The 19552-nt window shown below is 41.4% G+C and overlaps 1 protein-coding gene across 5 annotated transcripts in view; it reads right to left on the minus strand.

Annotated features, from left to right (window-relative positions):
* Positions 1-19552, minus strand: part of rbms3 (RNA binding motif, single stranded interacting protein) — a 468933-nt gene that overhangs the window by 49051 nt on the left and 400330 nt on the right. For all 5 annotated transcript variants that reach the window (XM_041809940.1, XM_041809941.1, XM_041809943.1 and 2 more), the window contains 2 exons: positions 6358-6401; positions 2074-2170 (listed from right to left, as the gene is read on the minus strand). In XM_041809940.1, coding sequence (XP_041665874.1) covers positions 2074-2170; positions 6358-6401 — 141 coding nt within the window. The remainder of the gene's footprint in view (positions 1-2073; positions 2171-6357; positions 6402-19552) is intronic.

Consider the following 19552-nt stretch of genomic DNA (forward strand, 5'->3'; position numbering starts at 1 on the left):
TTGGCCAGTGGTGGGCTTGGAGGAAATCAGCTGGCTGTCAGCTGATGAGGGCTTGCGTAAGATCAGCAAATCTCAATCTTGGCAGCACTTGACTGCGTTTTGGTCCAAACATGCCTAAAAGTTCTGCACAGTATTGCAGAGGCCAGTTTTAAATTAATGTAGACATTCTAGCGCCAAAATTCTTCCTATTTCCTTGCCAAATTCTGCATCGGAAAACCCCAAAATGTTGCTTTAAAGCACCTGAGGTAGAGACGAATTTCCCTGTAGAGTCAAAAAAAAAAAAAACAACAACAAAAACAACAAAAACAAAAAACAGTACTTAGAAGCCTGTTCAATTCATTTCTTTGTGCATCTGTTCCTACACTGAGACACAAAGGTACAAAAGTATTACACTCATGATGTGAAGACCTCTGGCTGAACCTTCAAGCTTGTGTTACCTTTTACAAACAACCTGTCAGCCAGTCTTTCTTTGGGCGGCCCAGTCAGCCAGTTGGCTGACCATTCAACCAGTCATATGTAAAGCCAAACATGAAGCCAGTTAGCTGGTTAGTAAGCCAGCCAGGGACATATTTAGTCAGCCAGCGAGCCAGTCTGCAGAGGCGCTGATGTAAACCAGGCTATGGTTGGCTGGCGGCTCAAGCTGAGATCTTGGTACTGATCTGGCCTGGACTGGCTCCTGTCATGTGAATCATCAAAGCTCCTTTTCCAGGAAACAAAGCCAATCGCATGGCTTTTAAGAACCCCAGAACAGTGCTGCTCGCACGGGTCATTTGCACATTTGATAAATAAATGCCATCAAGCTTAAACACTTTCCACACACAGGGAGGAATGACATGTACAATGGTTTCTATGAGATTTTTTATCACAAAGGAAATAGTTTCCATCATAAAAGAAGGTGATTTTCTTTTGTCTGGTGCATGTAGATGCTTGGCTTGTCTTCTCTTTCTTTTTCCTGTGTGTCTTTGTACTTGAACAGAAGATGAAGGACTCACCTTCCCGCCGTGACTGGCTGAAGGGCAATATTACAGGAGGCAGTGGCAGAGCTGCCCGATATTGAAACTGTGAGGATTAATATTCCTCAAAAGCCCGGCCATTGTTTTTGATAAATCAATTTGGGAAGCCTTCCGAGAGCGGATTAGAGACGCGCCCTGGCCCACTTTTCTCCCTCCTCCTCTTCTTCTTTCCCCCTCTTACCCCTCCACCACAGGTACTGGACCAGAGTTTTAATCAAGCGTGCCTCAAAGACGGGCACGGCAACCTTCAACAACACCCCTCCTCCTCCTCCTCCTCCCCACCTGAGCCATCACCATCACCACCTCGCGTACCATCCTTCCTCATCTCCCTAGTAGCCTCTCTCTCCATCTGTCCCTTCCATTTTCCTCTCAGCCCTTCGTTTCTTTTCTTACTCTCCTTCTCTCCCACAAAAACAGAGAGCATGCTAAACGATAGCGTATGAGCAGGAGGGCATCAGGGCGCCAGCTCGTGATGTCTCAGAGTGGAGAAGGGCGCTGTGTGAAATGCGCAGCGACGGATACGGTTAACGCTCTTGACATCTCACACAGGCAATTTTCATGTTACTGTTCTGTTCTGTTTCATTACTAACACAGATCACAGCTGTGAGGAGTGTGGAAATTCACTTTGGACGAGGAAGTGGTTCAATCTAAGTGAGTAAAAATAAAACAAAAAAAGAAACGCCTTCATCGCGTTAGCAGCTGAGGGAGCACAAAAGAGGTCAGGGAACTGGAAAGGAGAGACGTGTTTGTTTTTCCTAGACACTTTCATTCTTGATGGCTGATTTCATTCTTTTTTTCCACACTGTCAGCTTTTTTTAATCCCTTTTTCTTTTGCTTGTTTTCTGATGCCTGTTGTGTTCGCCGCCTACGAAACAGATGTCATCGAGCACAGCTGGAACGAGAAGAAGAAACGACGAGAGGAGAAGAGGAAGAAGGGAGAAGCTCACACTGTGTTTGCAGCCCGCCCCCTCTCTTCCATCCGTCTTTACACAAAACAAACCCTCGCTATTACACACAGAGAATCAGCAATCTACCCATGATGCAGTGCGCTTAGGCTCACCTGATATGTGGAGACGGGGGAAGCAGCGATGAAGGGCGTGATGGAGGTCTGTGCAATCATGCGGTTGGTGGCGATGCTGTAAGGCGAGGAGTAGAACCTGGGAATAAAGAAGAGAGGAGGGGGATTAGTTTGTCAGACTCATACAGAGCAGAATGTAGATGTGAAATATTATTACCTTAGTTCAACAAAGGAGCATTAAGTGAGATCTTTCTCTATCTATATAGAGGACTACACATACACAAACACACTGTGGGCCCCTCCAGCTGCTTGTTCAGAGCAAACACTCAGCCATACATTGTATTTCAAACGCCTCATAAAAGTTTCATGAAGTGTCTTATTGCGTTCTCAATTGAAAAGTCGGGTTTTATCACATCAAATTGAGCTCTGTCATCATATAAAGTAGTATTTTTTTTCTCCAGTGTGGATTCTTGTATTAAGTCCATACTGTGCCGTGCTATCTGGCTTAAGTAACGAGCTTGTACGCTGAGCTTGGTGAAAAACTCAATGCATTTCAAGAAGGTTGGACACGAGTCACAGAGAAGCGAGGTGGTCTGCTTTATCTCATTGCTGGAGGTTTAAAGCGAACCAGTGCGGCTGTGATCCTCTTGGTGGTTAAGTGGGACGTCCAACTCTCTGTCACCTGAGCCGTAGATCGTATTACCAGCTAAGAATCCCAAACTAGTCATGTGTCAGGTTTACAGAGCCACATTACATTTCAAGCTGCAGAGTCAGCTGCTCCTGTTGTGTAGGAGATTGTGTTTGCACCCTAAAGCTCTGGTGTTCTGACGACCTTGAAGCCACTCTAACAGCTTAAAATACACTCTTAGTTTTGTTAGTTTTTACCCTTTCTGACATTTCATAAAGGTACAGCCTGTAGATTTTTTGTACTGAAATGTCTACAGTGATTCAAAGATGCCGATAAGAAAGGGAAAAGGGGAGGCCTTTTAAGGCTCAGCTATAAAGAGTGAGCTGTGATAACCATTTTTTATTTTTGACTAAAAATCTCATTCTGATCAGCACAACAATGATACGAGTTGCTGTTGCTTTAGTCAAATTTAACCTGTTTCAAAATGTAAACCCCCTTTTCTTAAAACGTTATAATGGCTAGTTATCATACCTTACCACCATGGAATGACCTGCACCACTGATGGACTTGGAGGAGTCGCAGACGATTGAACCTCACCACTAAAATACCCTTTTTCAGAAGATTTAATTGTGTGAAAAGTCTGATTTTAATCAGGATTTTGAGCTATTCTATAAATGTCTGACAACTTTTGGACAGTAGTGCCTCACTGCACACAGAAGGTTCCCTTTTTTTGTGTTTTAAAAAATAATTTTCACCCTGCCCAACAAACACCCTGACTCTACCACTGGCCTGCACAAAAGGAGATGGGGACTTAAAATCCAAGTATAACTTGTTAAGGTACTTTCCAGCACCAAAAGGAGGTGGATGTTAACTGGAAGGCTAGCACCAATGATCCATCATACAAATACTGATATTAACAAATCATATCTGGGGAGGGCATAGCTATTTCTGTAGATAGGCATGCATTGATTAAAAGCAAATACACCTACAATATATGTATTTTGTAGTTGAGAGCTTATATTACCTCAAATATTTCCAATAGCTGCAACAGACAAAGAAATTTTCATAGATAAAGTGAAATATAATATATAATATATAATGTCTTGTCATATGGAGCCACCATGAGAGACTCAACATGTTGACCATTGCTGTGTAAACATTGAATTTTAGTTGAGGATCTGCTGTTGAAGCTGCTGTTCTGTTGCTGTATCTCATTCACAGTTTTTGCCTTTTCCTGACCAAGTGCTGCCCATGAGGCTTTCCCTCCAACCTAACCCAAGCCCTATCACTGGTGTGGCCCCACAAGACATTCCTTAGGGGAGAAAAGTGGATAAAATTGCCTTCCTGGTAGTGGCAAGGTGGGCAGACTTGAAAAGCATATCTCTATTTTTGTGTTTTTTATTGAAGAGCCTCGTAGTGACAGGGTTGCATGTGTTTAACTTTGATTATATGGTGTCACCTGACAACACTGACATAAGTTGCTGGAGTTTCATGCATGTCAATAGAAATTAATGCAAGACAAGATGCAATAGTTGATCACATTATTTCTCTTTATCCTCACATCTGAGTTGGTGTGAATGCTAAGATGTGTGCTTTGTCTCTTAGGGATGAAGAATTTAATGGTCGTGAGAGTCCGAAGCAAACGAGGCATACTGGTTTTAGACTACCCATGGGAGGAAAGAACATAAAAGAGTCCATCCGTTCTTGATTAAAAGCTCTTTTTAATGTCTTTTCTAATTTTAGAGCATTTTATGTCTACTTTTCCCTGACTCACTTTGTTTCTGTGACTTCTGAGTCTGCTGTCTCCACTCTCTGTTTTTATATCATCATACACCAATGTGTTAACTCACAATGCCTGATCGAAGTGAAAAATCTGACTGGTTGAACAGCATCATGTGTGATGATCTGGGTTGAATTCATTAGTCTGTGACCTTCCTGCTCACTGAAATTGCTACCGTAAAGGCAAGAAAAGCTGTGCCATTTAGAAGAGACTGATGTAAAAAGCATCAAGTGCTGCCCTGTTTAAAGAGTTTTTGACCTTGTATAAACTAGCTCTAAACAAACTTGACAGTTTAGGTATGTGCCACTGCTGACAGAAATACAGCTGTGTGCTTCTATGGCTGTGAGTGGACACTGCAAGTCGGGGTACATACATTTAACCATTTTATTGCAAAATGGATATACAGTTTTACTTGGCAGAGAAGGCTCTACTCAAAAGATGCTCTCTGGGTTAATCAAGCAGCATGCTTTGACTTCCCACGGAGCACATAGCTAGAACCCCCAAATGGATGGATACATTAATGAGAATGTGTACTGAATACAATAAATTAGTTGAAAAGCAATTAATCCATAGGAGCATGGATCTCAATTTTAAGGTGCAACAAGCTGTATGCTATAAAGGAGAAGGCTGGGGTGGAGGGGGTTAAGCTTTACCAGCAGCAGCTGTGTGGTGCATCAGCATTAATGCAAACAGGGATTAGTGAGAAGTATGTCATATTTAATGGGACCACTGTGTTGAGAGAAAGAGCTGTGATTGGCTGTGGGAGCTGGGAGGCAATAATTGGGATCAGCTGGCCGTCAGCTGATCACAGATGGGTGTAGGATACGTGTCCTGCATGAACTAATGCTGAGCTTCATTTCTTTTGTTATTTCTATAATCTCTAAGGGTTACTCTACTGTGTATAAGAGGAACTGTAATGACTCACAGGATGAATAGAGTATTACTCAGTCTTTCTCAAGATGTCTAGAGAGAGATTACATATTAATACCTGGTGTAAATAGAGGTTATATGAAATAAAACTTGAGGACTTCCACATCCAGATAAGATTTGCGAAACAAGAGTCTACATTGCTGTGAATCAATTTTTATACTTTTTACCAATGTGCAAGCTCAGTTTTTGCCAAATTAAAGCATCTCCAGGGTGTGTTTAACTAACTCTAATTCTGCCATATCTGCTTAATAATTTACTCTATTATGCAATTTTCTTCTTAGCTCAAGCAACTTTAACAACTTCCACAATTTTGCCACTTGATTTAGCCTCCGTCTCTTATTTTCTGGAATATAATTATTGAGCTAAACTTCTGCCTGAATGTATTAAGAGTGAATCTTTCCTCTCTCAGCAGGTCTGTTGCTTAACACAAGTATCTGTGGGATTATAATTTAGCGGATTTGCAGCAAAGCTGGCTTTTACATGGCAGGCTGTGTGTAATGAGTGAAGCTATTCATCCCATTTTTTTCAGCTGAGATTGACTTGGAGTCACTGGGGGATAAGTGGTTTAGGAAGTGGGCAATGAGGAGCTTCCTGTGAATGACTGAGGCCAGAGGGAGATACAGGGCTGCCTCAGAGCTCTCTTTCCTGTTTCACTGCTACAGGGACAAATAAAGCAACTCGCTGGGTCGTTTATTTCTACAGCAGCGTTAAATCATGACATAAATACACACAGGAACACATATACATGGAGGCACAAACACACCTAAATACACACAAGCTAACTCAGCTACCTTCTGCCATTTCTCAGCCGATCCAGCCAATGAAAACCGATATTTGAAGTCTATATAGATTTCCTTAATCAAACAGTAACAAAGTGCAGACACTACATTAATCTTTATGTATGACAGTATTATTGACTGAGGCCCTACGAGCCAAGAGGTGAGTGTATTAGATGGTGCCAAGGATGGATTGATTGTCAAAGTCTTACCCATTCTGCATTGCAGCTGGATCATATGTTAACGCCATGCCAGTCTGGAACAGAGAAAAAAAAACATGTGCAGAATTAATCACCAAAAAAGGAGCTGTATAAGGAAAAAAGATTCAACTGCAACAAGGTAGAAAGTGATGGCTGAGAAGATGTAGAAAAAGTTTTGCATGAAATACCTTCATTCTATTCCATCATTTACCTATCCTTATTTATTGTCTTTTAAAAACATCATTTATGGAGTGGACCCTTTGGTGGATAATCAATTAAAGAAACTGTATTTTTGTCTGGATTTAAAAAAAGACGCAACATGTAAAATGAGCAACCAGTATGGGCTCTAATGGGTCAAGTCAGACCTCTCTGGAAGGCTTCAAGTGCGATCCTCAGCCACACAAGCTCACTGCTAGTCATACCCATCAACAGACATTCTTTGCAATATCACATCCTGATTTGGAAAGGCCAAACAACCAAGCAGAAACACAGCTACTGCTGTAGCCAACATTATACAAAAGAGGAAAGGGAGAGCAGAGAGTCTGTGGAGAGATTAAGAAGCCTGTTCAGGCAAACAGTAGTAATCATCTAGGTAAGACTGTATGCACTACATCCCCCAAGTTCCTCACTCTTATAAAGAGAGACAACATAGAAGAGAAAAGTAGTTTTGCGAGAAACAACAGGGAAAGCAGAGAAAGGATGGGAAGCCTTTTCAGGCTGAAGCTCAACCTGCTAGATATGCACTACATCCCTCAAATTCCTCTCACTCATGAGGTAAAAGAACAGGGAGGAAACGAGAAATTATGTGAGAAAGGTCAGCGAAAGCAGAGTAAGGCAGAGAAGCCTGTTCAGGCTGGGACTCAACCTGCTATGTCGGAGTGTATGTGTCACCTCCCTCAGGTCCATCACTCTCATAAAGGAAGAGAAAAGGGGAGTGACAAGAAATTTTGTGATAAAGGACAGGATTTTCAGAGAAAGGCTGAGAAGCCTGTTCAGACCGGAGCTCATTGTGACTTCATATTTTGTTAACTACCCCCCTCAATTCGTAAGGGGGAGGGATCAAAAAGTTTTGTAAGACAGGACAGAAAAGAGAGAGTAAGGTCAAGAAGCCTATTCAGGCTTGAGCTCACCCCACTAGGTCAGATTATATGCACTACATCCTTTGATTTGATTAGGCCATGTCAGGATAGGGTGTACGTGCTACCTCCCTCAAGTACCTCACTCTCAAAGGAGGAGGAAAGGGAACAGACAAGAAGTTTTGTAAGAAAGGACAGGTAAGGCAGAGTAAGGTTGAGAATCCTGTTTGGGCTGGAGCTAACCCCACTGGGTCAGATTTAGGCATTACCTCCCTTGATTTGCTTACCCTTATAAGGGAAAAACCAGTATTGAAACAAGATTTTTGTGAGAAATGACAGGAAAAGATAAAGATGAGAAGCCTGTTCAGGCCAAAGCTCAACCTGCTAGGTCCACCTCCCTCAAGTCCATCACTCTCATAAAGGAAGAGAAAAAGTGGACAGACAAGAAATTTTGTAAGAAAGGACAAGATAGGCAGAAAAGGCTGAGAAGCCTGTTTGGTCTGGAGCTCATTTTGTGAGGTTAAACTGTGTTAACTACCTCCCTCAAGTCTCCCATTCCCATAAGGGAAGAGACAAGACATTTTTCAGAAAGGACAAAGAAGGCAGAGTACATTCGTGCTGGAGCTCACCCCACTAGGTAAGATCATATTCACTACCTCCCTTGACTTGTTTATCTTGTAAGGTATAAAACCAGTGTAGATAGAGGGAGTCTGTGAGAAAGGACGGGGTGTTTGAGTAAAGTCTTTCACACACTTAAAAATATTTAAAATCTTAACCTATTTTTACAATTTTGGCAACATATAAATACAGATGTATGCTGTGCCAGTCTCCACTTTTCAAATCTCAAATGGTACCTTAGTTGAACTTTACTTTAGAGTAAACAAACTTAATATGGCTAGCTGTTAGCTACCAGCTGCTGTGTAAGGACGTGTTGTTACCCTAAGTCAACAAATTTCTGATGTCTAACTTTATGCTTCACATTTACTATTGTTGCCATTGCTGTGTTTGCTGTGCTTCCTCCTTTGTTCAGCTTACTTCCTGACTGGCTAATTCTCCATTCAAGGTGACAACTCTGTTTGCGCCAGCTTGGCTGTTCTCTGTGTTCACCCCACATTAAACGATTTCTGATCAGAAATATATAACATTTTTATTATTTACATATTTAATATTTGGAGTGGCTCCAGTTATCTTCTGAGCAGCTCAGAGATGGAAAATATCACTCTTAACACGCCACAGAAAAATCTGTCAAGATAATCTTAAGGACCATCTGATAATCGGGCCTTTGCTGACTTTATATCTGACCCAAAATTGGTAAGATTGTCTTGTAGAGTGTACCAGACTTAAGGATGAGAAGCTTGGGAGTGGTATCACTCTACTCCATAACCTGCTGATGGACGACCAGAAAGATGCACATATTTGAATATTTTATTCAGGAACAGTAATTCAGGAAGAGAATCCTCTCTAGAACAGTAAATGTCTTTAAAAAGAAATTTTATAATATATTTATAACACATTGGGGAGCACTTTGTCACAGTTGGCTGAGAGTTACATTGTTTTGGTTTATGTCTTTAGGAAATCTGTCTTAATATGCCGGCAGTGTCACCAAGATAATTTGCTTTACCTTTATTGGTACGTTTGGGAATATAATGATCTTCATCAAGATTCTCTTTCTCAAATAAATCCAGTCATATCAAAATTATATCAAATGAGAAAATCAGACAAATGTCAAAGCCAGTGCGGGAAAACAGGTTCATAAATGAGACAGTGAATAGACATGGGGAAATGTCTTTTCTCTATTTCCCGCACGTACCATCATGTTTTTATGAATAAGAGGAAATGAAGGAGTGCCCTTTGCAAAGAAAAGGAGTAAAAACCCCACTTCTTTCATTGGATATGGTGTGAGTGTGTGTTTGTGTAGGGGAGTGTGTGTGGCCCTCCAAGAGTCCAGGAGAGAAACCTGTGCAGCACAATCCGTCATCTGCATTCCTGAAGGTTCTCTCCCGGAGGAGGGCTAATCCGATTTCTTTTAACGGGAGGCTGCTGAGGACGGCAGATTTCATCAGCATACACGCACACACAGATTCAGTTTTTTCTTGCCCTTCCTCCCTCCCTCTGTCTCCCTCTTTATCCTTAACTTTGTCTCTTCATCCCTCAACCCCCCCCCCCCCAATTTCTTTATCTAGCCTCCCTCCATCTCTCCAGACCACCTTTTCTAACCTTGTTCCTCCAGAGTGTTACCAGCACTGAGCTGTAGTGTTAAGGGGGCAGCAGCCAAGAGGAGCAGAGGGATCAGTTAGCCTAAAATGATAGGCAGAAAAAAAAAATTAAATCTCACCCTAATAAATAAACCCCTGCTAATTTCTGGTTGTGTGTGACTACTTTAGAAACACTGTATGGGGTATCAACGTCCTTTTGTCACTTAACTTTTTAATCCATGCTTTAAACTTTACTATTTCTGTTCGAAAGTGTCTATTTACACCGCATCTTAAGTAAGATCTCTTAAGTGTGTGTTCACATGCACATTAATAGCAGGGGTAGACATGGCCAGCTGTCTGCTGACGCAGATAACTCCCTGATGTGCTGCCCTTGGTTGCTGATGAATTCTGCAGCAGAGAAAGCTCTGGACTGGGAACCTGCATGGCTGATAACTGATTACTGATGCAGTCAGCTTGTGGTGCTTTGGCAACCACAAAAATGAGGAAACAAAGGTGGCTTGTGCATGTTTTTGCATGCTTTTGTCCACTTAAGATAAGGACAGTCTTCAGCGATCCTGAAGGGGGAAAAATAACCAAGTCAATAATTTAGAGCTACGATCCAGAAATCCCCAAGCACTGAAAGCTGGCAAAGTCAAGGAGCATTGAGGAGCCAACATCTTGCTGTCCAGAGCCGTGTGGACCAACACATCAGTCAGTGGTAGCACTGAAGTCACCAAGAGCAGCCAGGGTATCACCCCTGGGGACCGAATCTACCACCAAGCTTAGTCTGGTGTCAAACATTTCCTTAGCAGTGAGTTCGCTCATCCCTGTTGGGAGCATAGACTGCGATGAACGAGACCGAGCCCAATGAATGGGTTAGTAAGATATGCAGTAGACGCTCCTTGACAGGCCTTACCTCGGATGTCAATGGGGCCAGTTGTCTAGCAACAGCCAGGGCCACCCCTTCAATGTGGCGCTCATCAGCACGGCAGGACAAGCAGTGGGTATATCTACCCTTACTCGTCTCGCCAGTGCCAGGGCACCTCACTGCCAAGCCGGCTCCCTCAACATCCTGGGAACGCAAGAGACTTAATAGAGTCATGTTCAGGCGCCGACCCAGAAAGACAGCCTCAAGTTGAGCCAAATAGTTGAGAACCAGTCAACAACACCTAAGCACCACCAGCAATGTTCAACCTACCCTACCAACACTTGTTGAGCAGAGACAAGTTGTGACCTTCACATTCACCACGCTATGAAATAATAACGTATAATTATTTAACATTATGACACATGAAGCAAATACTTGGAACTATTTCTTGAGTAAACCACTGGATGGAGTGACAGTGCAGCAGCCATGTCTGGAGTGTAGTTCTGGCTTTGTATTTGGCTTTAAAACATCTCCGTCTCGTAATGTTCCATGATTATTTCATAGCGTGGTGAATGTGCAGGTCACAACTTGTCCACAAGAGCATTTTGGAGTTGTTGGATTGTGTATTTGATGAGTTTGATGAGGGAAAGCCGGAATACCATCTGCTTACATTGAGTTGGCACAGCAGGTCCGAACTCGGCAGCGCCGATCTAAAAGTAGCTTGCACCGACAACTGAAGGTAACGAACCTATTACTAAGACTATAGGAATTATGATAATGGGCGAATTTGCCAAAATGTTGAAGCATCCCTTTAAGTGCAGCAAAATCTATGCAGTCAAAATGATTTGGTGGTAAAATGAAAGTGAAACAGTCAAAATAACTGCCATGGTCTCTCTAGTGTTCATACATTTGCCACCTACCAAACAAACGTTCACGTGTTTTACACACAAAGACTTCCTGAAAAGGTTCGGGTGAGGACAGCTCTTATTAGGCAGCTGTAAGGACACCTGTTTGGTACTTGACTTATATATTTATTTTACGCATGCACACCCCCACACATACGCAACCACACAATGACCCAGTCCCTCCTGGTATTTTTGTCTTCCATACACACATTGGCTTTCTATTTTGCTCCATGCCTCATGGCCACACACACACACAAACACACACTCGGACATCTGTCAGGCTTTCACACAGAGTGGAAAGCCGGATGTTTTTTTTTCATCTACACTCATTCCCCCAGAGTAGGTGCTTGAGAAGTGTGACTTTGAAAGTTTTTTGTGTGTGGGAGTGTGTGCTGGTGAAAGTGAGTGAGGAAGTGAAAAAAGAGAGAGAGAGAGAGAGGAGAAAAGAATGAGCACCCATGGCGCTTGTGTCTGTCTGTGTATGTGCTGCAGAAAAAAAACGCAGTGACTAATATGTTTGTCAGCATGAGACAGCGAGAGACAGCACTTTCTAGACTCCCACTTTGGGTAGTTTACAAGAAAATCTGTCATATATTTCTCAATCCTCAGCAGCAGCCACCCTGCAGCACTCAACCCTGTGTAACTCCTGACTGATCATGCAATGTGTTCACTCTCTCTTTCCTTGCCTAAGTCTCTCTCTCTCTCTCTTTCTCTCTCTCTCCATATGTTGCTGTGGGATCTGGGAAGACTTCAAACACGAGGAGGGAAAGACGAGGAGACAAAGTAGGAGAGAAAGGGAGACAGCGAGAAGGAGGGAGTGCTGAAAGGCAGAAAAAGAGAGACAGAGGAGGAGAGTGTGAGAGAAAGAGAAATTAGCAGAGAGAAGAGAAAGAGAGTAATGGATGGTGTTAGGTGTTGCTCCGTTTCATTCTGCCTGGCACAGGGGAGAAAGCTGAAGAATGGACTCATCTCTGATAAACATGTGAGCATGTGATAGCTATCTCTTCCTGGACTGCATCTTCAGCTGATCAGTGTCCACAAGGATACTCACACACACACACAAAACACTGCACTGCACTATAGTTAAGGCATATGGGCCTTCTATTAAAAATTCAGTTGTAAATGTACTGGATGTGTTGCATTCTTAATGCTGTAAGAGGAGCCATATTTGAAATCAGTGTTTGACAAGCTACCTGTAGAGTGCAGTAAGCTCATTTTTTCCATTTCAAGCCCACTGCTGTAAAGCAGCTGTATAAAACTGATTTTTTAATGTTAAAGTGTATCAAAAGTGGCAAAAATGGGTAGGTAAGGTGATGAAAAGGGATTAAAATGTATGTTAAATGTGGTATAAAGTGGCAAAAATGGGTAAAATGAGGCAAAATTGGATAAAAAAATTGATGAAAATTGGTGAATTATAATGGCAAAATTAGGCAGAAAAGTGGTTAAACAGTGGCACACTTTTCAGCTCCAGAATGAGGTAACTGTTAGCCGGGATGCTAGCACTAATGCTACGGTTAAAATGCACACAAGTTGATATTATCAGTTAATCACAACTGGGGCGGGCCCATTCTCTGGTTTTGTCAGGGGTCCAGCAGACTCTGTGGGCAGGCTTGCTTTTAAGTGTATCAGTTGAAGTGTGTTGATTTAATCAGGCATCTGACGCCACACTGTGTTCCACTTCCAAAGACATTTATTTTAAAAATTTAGTAGCAAATGCTTTGCACTTTGAGGGCTATCTATAGGTGGCCTGACCTGATGGTGGGAAAATATTTCTCCAAAGAATGTCAGGAAGAAAGTGACTAATGACAGTTCCTCAGTAAATCACAATGAGAAATCCACAAGTTTTGCTGCTTAAATTGAGATTTTCTGCCACTTTGAGTGGAACTGAGGAGGTAAAAATGCTTTTTTCATTACTACAGTGAGTTCAAATTAAAATGTTCTGTGAAACAGACTAAATATCAACAACAATACAAGACTCCAAACAACTCCCTGTGCTTTTTTCAAACATGTCTCTTTACAGATTTGTGATTTCATTGACACTTTTAATGTCTTAAACACTAAAAAAAGCTCCAAATTAGGAAGAGAATCTGGAAGAAATATAAAAGTCTGAGCTGCACACACAGTCTAGTTCAGCGTGTCTGCTGCCACATAGCCACAGCTGGCATCTGGAGAGATGTGAAAGTACAGTTTCTCTTTAGGCGCCTCCTTGTGTTTCTACCTGAATCAAAGTTCCTCCTGTCGTCTCAGGAATAAAGAAATCTTCCTCTGTATCCCCCCCCCCCCTGCACCCCCCATCCCCTTCCATGTTTCACATTAAAGTGCAACGGCATGACTGAGAGGCCGAGGTTTAACGGCCTGGGTTCAAGGCGCTGTGTGTGTCAGTGTGTAAATCTAAAGCTGAACACTGAACATGCCGCATGTGTGTGAGGACATCTATTTAGTTTATGTGTGTGTTTTATGTGTAGGTTGTTTTGCTATCCTTGAGGGGAAAACAGTCTGAGATTTAGACCTTCAGAGTGAGGACACTGTTTTCAAATGGAGGTCATTTAAGCCGCTAAACTTCACAGAGGAATATTTTAATAAGACGGTTAGCATTTAAAGTGAGGCTAGGGTTCAAATAAGTTTATACTTTGCCTAGAACACAATTTAATTCAGTCATATTCTTAACTGTTTGTACTTTGTACATATACTTATATGTTAACAAAAGTATTCCCTGCCCATCAGAGTCAAAATTTTTTAATATGTTCATCAACATAACACCTTTTATCCTGTAGTATTTATGAATTAACACCAAGGTGTGGAAAGCTTTATACATGCAGGATTTTTTTTTGCTCAGGGTTAAATAAATATTCAAAGTCAAAGTTAGTATTAGAAATTGTAGGACCAGAGTTATTATAGCCCTCACCATATGCCAGTTATGTTTGAATAATCTCATTATAATCCATCATTGCCCTCATTTTAGTGTTACCCTTTGAACTATGTAAGTGCTCCTTCTTTGTAGTTCCTGTCAGTCATACAGTTTTCAGGTGTTGTGATCACCTGCACAGGTGCGGTCTTAGAAAGGGTATCTGGACTGGAGCAAGAGTGTTCCAGACTGTTAGAGTGTTGATGTTGCCGTTTTAAGCAGTAAACGGAGCATCAAGCCCTTTTGCAGAGTCTTTAGATGTGTTTTACATGTATCTATCAGTGTTAATTTTTTTAAGAAGTGTTTAGATGTTGCCTAGGATTCCTTTGCTCTTCTTTTGGTGGATTATTGTTTTTGTGAATGCTGCAAGGAATTTGCAGGTATTGTTCTTCTGTTATTTTGATGTTAAACACTTCTGCAACATGACTGGAGTAATCCACTAAGTTAGTAACTTCTTTCCTATGGCAGGGTGTGGTCTACTGTGATTTTCACTCTTTGATGGTCCAAGGCCCACCTAGGATCTAGCCAAAATCTCAAGACACACCATGCTCATATCCATGCAGAATGGCTTCCTAACACATGCTAAAGTATTTTTAGTTATTGTATTATTGTAGTGATGTCACATGATTGCACAAAATCCCATGATACACCTAAATTTGCCTCAACCCCATTTGAGAGGCACTGGTCTATGATATTAGTTGGTGTGCAGATAATTAACAATGGCCATATCCTAGCTCTGCTCTTGTATTTCATAGCTATACAACATCTAACCTCACCAAAGGTGAACAATGCCAGAAGGCAGTCTTTATTGAGTATAAGTGCAATGCACTGTCAACAATTAAACTAGTAATTACTTTAAATCTACACCCTAAGTGAAAGGAGAGAGCAAAATATTGTGTATTTTTACACTATGTAAAAAATAATACTGTAGGTGTTAAAAATATATTCTACCACAAAGTTAAAATTTTAATGCTTTCCAAAGTGTTATTTCAGCCTGGCACCTGTGAGAAACTTGAAAAAGTGTTAAATCTAACACTGTAAGTTGAATTAACACAGATGATTTTGCTGTGTTCATGACTGGTTTGTTTCAAATGTTTGAGTTATTTTAAATTTCATGTAGTTGTCACAATCTCTGACTACGTGCTAATAATCTGTTTGCCTTTAACACCTCCTAAGAGCATTTGGGTTTTTCACAAAAAGCATGATATCAAAGGAACATGTTACCAATAGATCAAGGTGGTGCAGTGCAGTATAATGCTGTATGTTTGTTTACAGTCTTCTTTCATGGTGTACTCTAGCCCTGCTCCTCTTCCTTTCAACGTCATCACATTAGTCTCAGTGACTGATCCCCTAACACCGTGTAGTCTATCATGTCTGTAGGTCAGGTCTGGAATTTATGGCTGATACAGTGGCCATTGTAACAGAGAGAAAAAAAAATTCTGTTGTCCAACCTCAGGCAAAAACATGTGGGAGACAGGACACGAACCCAGGATTTAAGTTTTTAAACTGCTGTGCTTTGTGTGCCAAGGACCCAAAGTGACCTCCTCAATTTGACTTCTAAACTGTATATAGAAGTCAAACTTCCTGGATAGGTGTAATGCTGCTCTTGGATGGGTTTCAGAAAGGCATATTAGCTGAATATCAACATATTGTAGAGGAAGTAGGATCATGGGGACATGAGACGCAGCTGTTTTAAGATCAGGTCTGAGATAGTGAGTAGAAGTAAAGGGAAAAAAGGTGGATGTATACAGAAAAAGAAAAAAGGGACAGTTTCCTTAACAAAACCACTAATATAAAGCACAGCATACATTCAGAATAAGCCACTTTAACTCCAGTGAACTGAGCTGACCCTGTCCATGTGTGCCGCAGAGGGGGAATGTAGCTATGGATTTAGGTTAAACACGCTTCATGGGCTTCTAGGTGTGACGCCTGCTCAACATGTGACGGACAGACACACAAACACGTTTAGTGCATACTCCTTCCTGACACCCACACAGCACCTGCACCACCCACAAAGACACACAGAGAGCATGTGTTTGCTGAAGGACAAACATTTCATCTCCTTTACCTTGCCGTTTCAGCACAACTGTCAGCCTCACTGTGTGTATACTCACTTTGTTTTTATATAGTCCAGTCTCTACCTGTCTCCTCTGCGTGTCCTTCCCTGTATATCCGCTCTGTATCCTATGAAGGCACTTTAACCTTGTCTCCACATGTTGCTGATGAATACGTTACCATGGCGCTGTATCCAATTTCTGGTTTCCCTGCATCCTGATGTATGGCGGGAATATACGTGTTCACTGAGGCGTTCGGCTTGAGATGCAATTTACGTGACAGCGCCTATGCATCCGGGGGCAATTTGATCGATATCTGGGTTTCTTTTTCTGTTCTCTTTTTTTAACAGCCTCATACCTTAGAGTAAATACAAATGACAGGCAGTAATGGTTTACGTAAAACCAGATGTTAGGGCCTACTCAAGGGGCCTTGTAAGCAAGGAAGGGGTGTGCTATAAGAAATATCATGACCTTAGAGGTGAACGCCTGGTTTATAATGTTATTGTGGGGAAATGGAGGAAGATTAACTGGGTCAACTTGCGTATTTTGGCTACAGCATTTCCTTGTTTTGAGAGGTATAGTAGTGATTATACTCAGAGAAACAAGGTAAAAATGTATGTTTGTGGCACTTTTCTGTTACTAAACTTTGGCATGTGAGAAACTTGGTTTGGTGTTCCTGAGTGCCCACTAAAGGTCTCTGAGTGCAACTGCACTGTCATAAAAGCTCAGTTCGAGAGCAGTCTCCTGTATACAGAGGCCACTGTCCTTAAAGCACTGGTCACAGGTTCAAATCCTGACCCTGTGGCTTTTTGTTGCATGTCTGCCCCTACTCCATCTTATCATATTTCTTGTCTGACTTAAACTTTAATTTCTAAAAAAAAAAAAGGCCAAAGAAGAAAAAAATGTATCTTAAAAACACACATAGACAAAGTGTTGAAAACTCCCACTTAGACAATGTGCATTTTTTGACAAGCACCAGGATGTGAAGCTGGCAATGAGAAGCTAAAAAACAATGTTGACTGACAGCCTGTGGTATGCAAACTGCATGAGAAGTGCATGTATGTGTTTACAGTCAAAAATATAATTTAGGAGGTGTTTGTAAATTAGCAGTATAAAGAGCTGAAAAGGTATGAAAAGGAAGTGTATTTCTATTGTTGGGGTTAAACTCTTGATTGAAACAATTTAAGATTTAAAACTATGCAATTCACTTGACAATTTCAAGACAATAGTTTTGATGCTAGTTTGTCTTATTACTGTTTATTTGCACTTCTGGAATCTGGCAGCTTAATTTGACAGGAATGCAGCATAGGCTGCCTACGCCTTTTCAAGTCACCACCAAGTACAGAACTGTTGAATTTGTTTCGATCGTTAATCTTGTGAAGAATATATGGACTTTGTGTGGTGACTGAATAAAACTACTATTACTACTGCTGCTACTATTGACATTGCTTCTGATACTACTACTACTACTGCTCCTGCTGCTAATACTACTACTACTGTTGCTTCTGCTACTGCTGCTACAGCAACTATTGCCACTTCTTTAACTGCTACTGCAACTACTACTACTACTACTGCTGCTGCTGCTGCTACTGTGACTACTGCTTCTGTTACTGCCATTACTGCTGCTCCTACTACTGTCTACTACTGCAACTGCTCATACTACTGCTTGTACTTCTATTGTTGCTACTTCTACTACTTCTACTGCTCTTACTGCTACTGCTAATACTACTGCTGGTAGTGCTATTGTTGCTCCTTCTACTACAAGTACTACTGCTACTGCTGCCACCACTGTGACTGCTTCTTCTGTTACTGCTATTGCTGCTGCTGCTACTGCTAATACTACTGCTGGTACTGCGACTGCTGCTACTGCTACGACTGTGACTACTGCTTCTGTTACTGCTATTTCTGCTGCTCCTACTGCTTCTTCTACTACTGCTAGTACGACTTCTGGTACTGCTATTGTTGCTACTTCTACTACTATACTACAGCTACTGCTAATGCTACTGCTACTACTACTACTGTTGCTACTGTGACTGCTTCTTCTGTTACTGCTATTACTGTTGCTGCTACCATGACTGCTGCTTCTGCTATTGTTGTTTTTTCTACTACTAGTGCTACTGCTATTGCTGCTGCTGTTACTGCCTACTACTGCTACGTCTAATACTACTGCTGTTACTGCTGCTGCTACTGCTATGTCTACTCCTGCTACTGCTACTGCTAGTACTATTACTGGTACTGCTAATGCTGCTACTTCTACTACTAGTACTAATGCTACTGCTGATTCTACTACCCCTTAAACTGCTTCTGCTACTACTCCTACTGCTGCTACTACTACTGATACTACTACTACCACTTCTGCAGCTTCTGCTACTGCTACTACTGCTACTTTTAATAATAGTAGTAGTAGGAATGCTACTGTTACTAGTAATAATAGTTGTTGTAGGAATGCTACTCCTTCTTCTACTACTCATACTACTACTACTACTTCCCCTACTTGTGCTACCGCTAATATTACTACTGCTACTACTATTACTACTACTACCCCTTCTTGTGCTACTGCTAATATTACTATTACTACTACTACTACTACTACTACTAGTACTACTACCCCTACCTGTACTACCGCCAATATTACCACTACTGCCACTTCTACTACTAGTAGTGCTACTGCTAATACAAGTACTATTACTGCTACATTGACCTTGAAACTTTCATTTTAAGGTGGCAAAGTTTCATGTTGCTTTAAGAAATTATGACTAACAGCACTAAGATTGGGGTCCTCACTCTGGATTGTAACACCAATTTAAGCCTCAAGGTAATCAACACTGTAGTTCCAACCTTTTACTTAGATCATAGCAGTACCTTGTCTCTACTGGTATTTGCATGGTTGTTTCATTCATATACATAGCTACTGTATAAAAAAGGCAGTATCAGGGAGTATGCCTCAAAACACTTATACCGATTTATTGGAGCCGGTAATAATTTATGTTGTGAATCATTTATATAACAAAAAAAGTTAAAAGATTGTTCCTTGTAATTTGTAGTTTTGGAAAGGGTAGCTGAAAATGGATATAACTGAGAAGAGACAGGAAAGGGCTGAAATCCAGAATAGAGCCCAGGATCAATGCGTTAAGGACTCACCCTGTTTACGTAGGATGTAGGCTTTATCAAAGAGGCTATCTGGCATCCCAAAACCACAAACAA

The sequence above is a fragment of the Cheilinus undulatus genome, linkage group 16 (assembly GCF_018320785.1).
Source record: "Cheilinus undulatus linkage group 16, ASM1832078v1, whole genome shotgun sequence".
Lineage (NCBI taxonomy): Eukaryota > Metazoa > Chordata > Actinopteri > Labriformes > Labridae > Cheilinus > Cheilinus undulatus.